The 7,469-nt window shown below is 39.3% G+C and overlaps 1 protein-coding gene across 1 annotated transcript; it reads right to left on the minus strand.

Moving 5' to 3' along the window:
• Positions 1-4,009: 4,009 nt before the first annotated feature.
• LOC132583460 (olfactory receptor 5V1-like) lies at positions 4,010-5,940 on the minus strand. The gene is made up of 2 exons (XM_060255096.1): positions 5,929-5,940; positions 4,010-4,960 (listed from the first exon to the last, which is right to left on the minus strand). The coding sequence occupies exons 1-2, from the start codon at positions 5,938-5,940 to the stop codon at positions 4,010-4,012; spliced, it is 963 nt and encodes a 320-aa protein (XP_060111079.1).
• Positions 5,941-7,469: the final 1,529 nt, after the last annotated feature.

Here is a 7,469-nt window from a genome sequence, read left to right on the forward strand (position 1 = left end):
TATACCACATGGGTTCTTTTAGCTCAGGGGAATTATTAAGCCACCTGGTTTTGTAACAGAGGGGATATTTTCCACCCTCTTTTACCGTGCTGCTTGCCATTTTGTGGCTTCTTGTGAGTAATCTTTTTATCCAATACAAATACCAGAGTGATATTTGCGAGCTAATACATACCAGGATGCTTTGAGACTCTTCATTTTTGTCATTACTATGGCAATGATCATCTTGAAGCAGATGGCCACTGTTGATGTACTAAGGAATTATTCCTGCCACAGATGAACAAACAGACAGACTGATGGATGGACTGACAGATACCACTTTTTATTATTATAGATGATGAATTAGAAATGAACAGTTTATAGAACTTTCAATAGTTGACTGAATTTTACAAGAAGTTTGTGAACTGAACATCTCTGACAGAAGTTCACTTAGTAAACTGTGGCTGGAATCACACAGACTAAATAATGTCCCTTCGATCCACTTTCACAATGTACTTTCCAACTCGGTTTTGCCAGTTCATACAGTACAATCCAGTCAGAAAGTGTATTAGAAGTGGATTGAAAGGGCATTATTTAGAGTGTGCTCACAGCCTGTGATTCAATCAGTACAGTGACCGAATCACAAGCCCAGCATAGATATTGGGTTGAAAAGCTGGTTGAATCCAACCAGCTTTTCTGCTGTTAGGAAAGAAAGACAGGGTCCCCTTTGACTAACAAACACAAGCTATGCTGCTGGCCATTGGATAGGCATGGGCAAAAATTATATGGTGACCATAACAAAGATAGTCTGAGTAAGTAAAAAAGCTGGCTGGATATCACCTATGTCACCCATGTCATACAATTATAGAATTTAGTGCAAATCAAATACAATCATCTCAACTTTGTTCTCAGTCAAAAAAAAAAGTTGGAATCCTTTTGATTTAAAGGCAAAAGACAAACCTGCAAAAAAAACAACAACCGTACTTTGCAGAATGCTTCCTTCTTGTTCCAAAACAGTTCACCAATGTATAATGAAGGGGGGGGTTGTTTTTATATCACCCTTTGATGCAACTTAGTAATTAAGGGAAGCTCATGAGAGTATCATAGTAATTAGTTCACTGGGGGGTTCAAATAAAAGCTAAATATGTATGCCGTAATCTTGTGGATGAAAAATGAGGGGGGGGGGTTCTTGTCTAACATGACTCACACTCAAGAGACAAAGGATTGCATCCAGTCAGACATTCAGTTGGTAAGGGAGGAAAAGGGGAGGTTCCTTTGACTAACTCCAAAACTGCTGAGAATCATGTAGCCTACACTGATAAAAGTCATGTGGAATGGGGGCTGTAGCACACAGAGGAATGGTGTGAGATTATCACTTTACCACCATGGTGTGATATTACCACCAACAGATGACTGACTCCATACTGGGAACATGCTTAAGTGATAGGAAGGATAGTTTAACTGTGTGATAAATGCATCTGTCCAATTCAAAGTAGATTGGGTTAAATGAGTCATGGTTTTTGAATTCTGTCTCTTTGTTGATATCACAGTCAGGACACAAAATGTTTCAAGAGAAATATGAATTAAGAAGCAGAGTTGCCAGACTTTTCATGTAGGAGGTTGCCATTACAGAGAATGACTTAATAGCGAAACCACAATGAGAAGTGATTAAACTCTTAACAGTAGTAAGGCTTTAGATGCAGAGTGAAGTTTTCATTTTATTTATTGCATTTCTATTCTACTGGGGGGGGGGGGTTCATACATTTTAAAAACACAACATATAATTTCACAATCATTACAACTAACTGAACATCATTTAGAAAACATCTTGTCAAACTCCCAGAACACAAACATAAGGACATAAATTCTGTTCTCCACCTTTCAATAAAAGGCCCTACTTAACAATATGGCCTCACATACAGTCTCCTAAAGGCCAGTAATGAGGAGGCCCTTTGTCATCTAATATATCTAATACTCAACATGAATCATCTGTGCACACTTAAATCTAGAGATCAGATCTATGAACAAATAAGACAGATCTTTCTGCAAACCTGAGCCCCCATGTTTCCTGGGAAAAAATCTTAAAATATACATATATGCATGCATTCATATATAGGCAGGTTATAACACCCCAAAACAATAGAAGCAGAAACTGTACCTTTAAGAAATGGATGCCCCTTGACATATCACAGTAGCCTTTGTAAGGGATGCTAGACAAACGACAGTAACATTAAAAGCTTTCGAATCTAGGTTTCTGTCAGTAACATGGTGGGGAGGGCTATTTTAGCACCCCAGTCTAATACCCTGTCCTCCCACCTGCCCTGGAGACAAAATTCATCAGGACATGGACTAGCAGCAACCATCAGGCAATTAGCTATGATGTAGTTTGTGCAACTCACTCAGGTGAGGCAGCAGTTATACTCTGATGCTGCACAACTTTCCTGGACCCAGCAGCAGGCTCCACACAACTTGCATGACTTGACCAGGCCTGGCACTGGCCACCAACACAATTTCACTTCAACTACTTGCCACCTCATGACTTTTGCAACTTGGTTAGATACTCCCAGGGAGAGACTGTTGGGGGAGAGAGGCCAGAAATGTTGAGAGGTGGTACGGTGTAGTAATTAGAATGCCAGTCTAGAGACCCAATTCTATCATGGAAGCTTGCTGGGTGACAGTGGTCAAACACTGTAATTTTCAGAGCAGCTGGAAGATAAAATGTAAGAAAAAAGAATGATGTAAAACTTTCATATCCCTGTTGGTATGAAAGCCATATAACTGAAGTAAATAAATAATAAAGATGAAGACTGGGAGGGACAGTTAAAGGTTTGTTTGTTCCTGAGATGGAGAAAAGAAAGCAAGGAAGGGTAAGGACAGGAGGGCTAGAGAAAAAAGAAATAGTGTGAAGAGGGAAAAAATAAATGCCCACTCCAAATCCATGCAGATTTTTGCTTGTCATTACATAATGTTGGTGCAGTGACAGAAAAAAAGATTATGAAAATGCTATCCAGATTTTACAATCCTGTTGGCGCAGAGTGATAAAGCAGCAGTACTGCAGTACTGTGGTCTGAACTCTCTGCTCATGACCTGAGTTTGATTCCAGCGGAAGCTGGATTTAGGTAGCCAGCCCAAGGCTGACTCAGCCTTCCATCCTTCCGAGGTCGGTAAAATGAGTACCCAGCTTGCTGGGGGGAAAGTGTAAAAAACTGGGGAAGGCAATAGCAAACCACCCTGTAAAAAGTCTGCCGTGAAAGCAACGTCACCCCAGAGTCGGAAACGACTGGTGCTTGCACAGGGGACCTTTCCTTTCCTGGTGGAGACTAGTATTTGGAATCGGTGAGAAAAATGGGCTGGCACCAAAGTTCATACAGAGGAAGAATATGAATGAAATGACAAATTAGAAGAAGGTGTGCATGTTATTCCTAAGACAGGTGACAGTGAATACGGAAGTACCAGAGTCTGCAGACACCTGTTGCAGGATAGCACCTAGGAAGGAGAAACATGCTAGTTTACCAATTTCAATGAACAATCCACTCTCCTTTCAAAATCAGTGTTCTTCCTATATTTTTCTAAATTCTCATCAGAGGCTAGGCACCCTGATGTAATTCCTGTGCTGAACATCTAGAATCTCTAATTCACCCTTTCAGGAGGCTGCCAGAATTCAACCTGTTTTTTGCCCCATTCTCATCCATTTCCATGGCTTTTGGCCACAGAGATCTGATAACCCCCAGCATAGCCTATCTGGGCAACTGAAAAGAACCCCTCTTTCCTTTTCCATCAGCAAAAATGCTAGCTGGATGTTTCCTATGAGTAAATTTACCATCCTACATTAAAACAAATCAATGATACTGGTAAAATTGGCACCATTGAAACCACTCTGAGCATTTATTCTTATTAAATATTAAATGCAGATAAGATAAATCTCTCATTTATCTCTTCTCAATGATAACATGATAGCTAAAATCCTTGAAATGTTTCTTGAGCACTTATGGTTTTGAACTCCTCAACCGCAAATTGAGGGTGTCAATTAAACTCAGTTGTTGTGGCAAAGCCTCCTTTCCAAAACAGAATGTTCTCTGATCATCAAACTCCTCATTGCCAATTTCACTTCCTTATTCCGCAGGCTGTATATAAGAGGGTTGAGTGTTGGTGTTAAAATATTGTACAGAACCCCAACAAGCTGGTCTCTTTCAAGCGAGTAGCTGGATGTAGGACGGAAATAAGTGAAGATGCCAGAACCATAGAACAAAATCACAACTGTCAGGTGGGATATGCAAGTTGAAACAGCTTTGTGACTCTGCTGTTTCTGCCGACTGTTCAAAATAGCATGAAGGATGAAAGCATAGGAGACTAGAGTGAAGAAAAAAGGGCTAAGCCCTACAAAGACACCCACTGTGAGAAGAGCTGCTTCATTGACTGATGTGTCTGAACATGAGATACTCAGCAGTGGAGGGATGTCACAGAAAAAATGGCTAATTCCATTAGATTGGCAGTACGACAGACGGAATGTGAGTGTTGTATGGAGAGAAGCGTTGAGGATGCCACAAATCCAGGATGTGGCAGCAATCTGGAGGCAAGTCCATTTACTCATGAGTCTGGTATAGCTTAATGGGCAACATATAGCAAAATAACGATCCAAAGCCATAGAGGCCAGTAGAAATCCCTCAGTGCCCACTAAAGTTACAAGGAAGTACATCTGTGCAGCACATCCCATGAAAGAAATGCTTGGAGATTCAACCCAAGTATCTGCTAACATTTTTGGTACAGTCACAGAGATGTAACAGACATCTAGGAAAGAGAGGTTGCCAAGAAAGAAATACATAGGAGTGTGGAGTGTCTGATTTAAGAGAATCACAACAGTTATGAGTGAATTTCCTAATAAGCAGATAGTATACATGATAAGAAAGAGAACAAAAAGGAAGCTTTTTCCTTGCTTGACTTTGACAAATCCCAATAACATGAATTCCTTGATGGATGTTTGATTCTCAGAGCAGGACAGGTTCATGATTTCTAATCTAAATCTTAGAAATACAAAAAAAAAGTAAGCATGTGGCATAAGTGCTGCTGCAAATTTTAGAATATCGCATTTAGATATAAGGAAATGATACAAGCTTCATCACACTCACAGAGATCCCTTGAATATCAATTCTTGGAATACCTTTGTATGTCAACTGTTATTTATTGCAACAGGAAACTGTTACATGTGCTGGCATTAGGAGAGTATGTCATGGTGGTTTAGAAAGATTTCCTGCTCTCTCTCTCCCTCTCGCTCGCTCACACACACCTTTATTATGAACTAGCCACCTTGCAAATGTTCCCCCAAACATTTTTAGTACCTAGAGAGTGACTTTCTGATTCTCTCCATTTTTGAATAAACTTGTTTCCTCTCTTCCCCATTTATATGTCTCTGGAAGTCTGCGGCTTTACAACCATTAAGAAGGCACTGATGGTGAAGAGATGGAAGTGAACCTAGAAGTTCATGGTTCAATTTTTTCAACCACCATGAAGATGACGGGTGGTCTTAAATTGCCTGAATCTATCTAGATTTTCCCACCTTCAAAGGAATACCAATCAACCTTTGATGTTTGTTGAAAGGATTTCTGACAATGCCTGTGAAATGCCATCAGTACTCAAAACATTATAGCGTGGATCATCTCAGTGTTCCCCCCCCCCTCCAACTGGCACAAGAGAGGAGGGATAATCTCATGAAAATTACCTTCCTTGCTGCCTCATTCTCTTTCCCATGAAAATGAAATGAAATTTCTAACACAATCTTTTGAGGGCTCAAAAGCTACTCAGCTTCCCTTCTGAATCAGCAGAAAAGCTAGTGGAATTCAACCACACATGCATGCAGAGATAGAAAGAGTGTTCAACACAAATATAATGATATTCTATTCGTCTATTTATTATGCAATCTGTTGTTCCTTGGTAGAAAGTCAGCAAAGGCTAGACATATAACTCCATGTGAGTGTTATATTCTAGTAAGGTCCATTCAGTTTAATACCACTAAGATTAAAAAATGTACATGCTCATCCTATATATATATATTGTTCTGAAAATGTTCTCATACCTTTGTAATTCAATATCCAGTGGGCAACATTGTGCAATTGCAGTTGTCCAGGAAATGTGATGTAAATCTTACATTCCTGCCATTATTCATTCTCTGCTTCATACTGTTCTGTTGTTTGTTTTCTGGCAGCCCACTATCAATACCTGGAGACTTTTTTAACTATTAAAAATAAATATTTCGGCATTTCACCTGATCTGCATGCCCCCAAATTGCCTTGTTCACAGGTCCAGGTTCACAGAAAGTTAGTTGACAGGCCATTTCAAAAATCCATCCATAGTACCAATTAAGCCAAACCATTGCGTAGAAATCTGAAAATGTATAGGAGATTGGACTTTGGATCAAGTTCAGACCTGGAAGTTTTTAAAGCCTTTCTTCCCTGATCTACTACTGCATCATGTGGTTCTATAGGTGCCCATTACTGTCTCCTACCTTTGTAGTCTAGTTAGCCTATCTAAGTGCTGCCTATTAACTCCACATATGTAGTCATTTTACTAGCTGAGAATTCCTTGTACTGGAGGAACATGTTTTTAGCTTAGTGGAGTGAAAAGATACAACTTGTGGCTATTTGTGTCAGAAAGAGGAATGAAAACAGGATAAACTACACATTTTAAATCAGCACTACCATTTGGAGAACATTTAAAAGAAATGGTAATAGAATATTTTAAATAGAGGGGAAAGTATTTATTTATTTCATTGATACCCTGCCTTTTCTTCAATAGGGACCCAAAACAGTTTACATTTATTGACCTCTCTTCCATGTTTATTCTCACAACAACTCTCAGAGTCAGACTGAGATTGGGTGACTGCTCACCCAGTGATCTTTTTTGGCAGAGTGGGTGTCAGACCTCGGTCTCCCAGAGCTTAGTATGACACCCTACAACTAAACTGTGTTAGCTGTCATCAATAAAGCCCTAAATTACATTTTCTCCTAATACAGAGATGATTAAAAACACTGATGTATCTTGTGCCACTATAGACATTGCCATTTTCTATATAAAGATCCACATATTAGTAGACACGACACTACTGTAATAGTCCAACGTGGATGTTGCTGTCTAGGCAGAATCTAGCTCACCAAATAAACATACAAAAACTGAATCTTGGAATAACAAAATCAATTCATTTCAAATGCAACATTATTTAGATGTACAGAAACCAATATATCAGACTGAGCACCTTTGATTTAATGGCAACCAATCAACACACCATCTTATACAGTATCTCCCTTGACTGCATACTTTTTGGTCCAAAGCTGGGCATGAGAGTGCAAGAAGCAAGAGAATCTCCTTTTATATATGCTGGTGTATGATGTAATTTAATTCTTTGGAGAAGCTGTTGGGTATATCCCATTAATGAATCCAGGGGTATAAAATAATAGCACAATATAGTAAAATGCATGATAAAATAAAGCTTTCTCTAAACA

The sequence above is a fragment of the Heteronotia binoei genome, chromosome 15, assembly GCF_032191835.1.
Source record: "Heteronotia binoei isolate CCM8104 ecotype False Entrance Well chromosome 15, APGP_CSIRO_Hbin_v1, whole genome shotgun sequence".
Classification (NCBI taxonomy): Eukaryota; Metazoa; Chordata; class Lepidosauria; order Squamata; family Gekkonidae; genus Heteronotia; species Heteronotia binoei.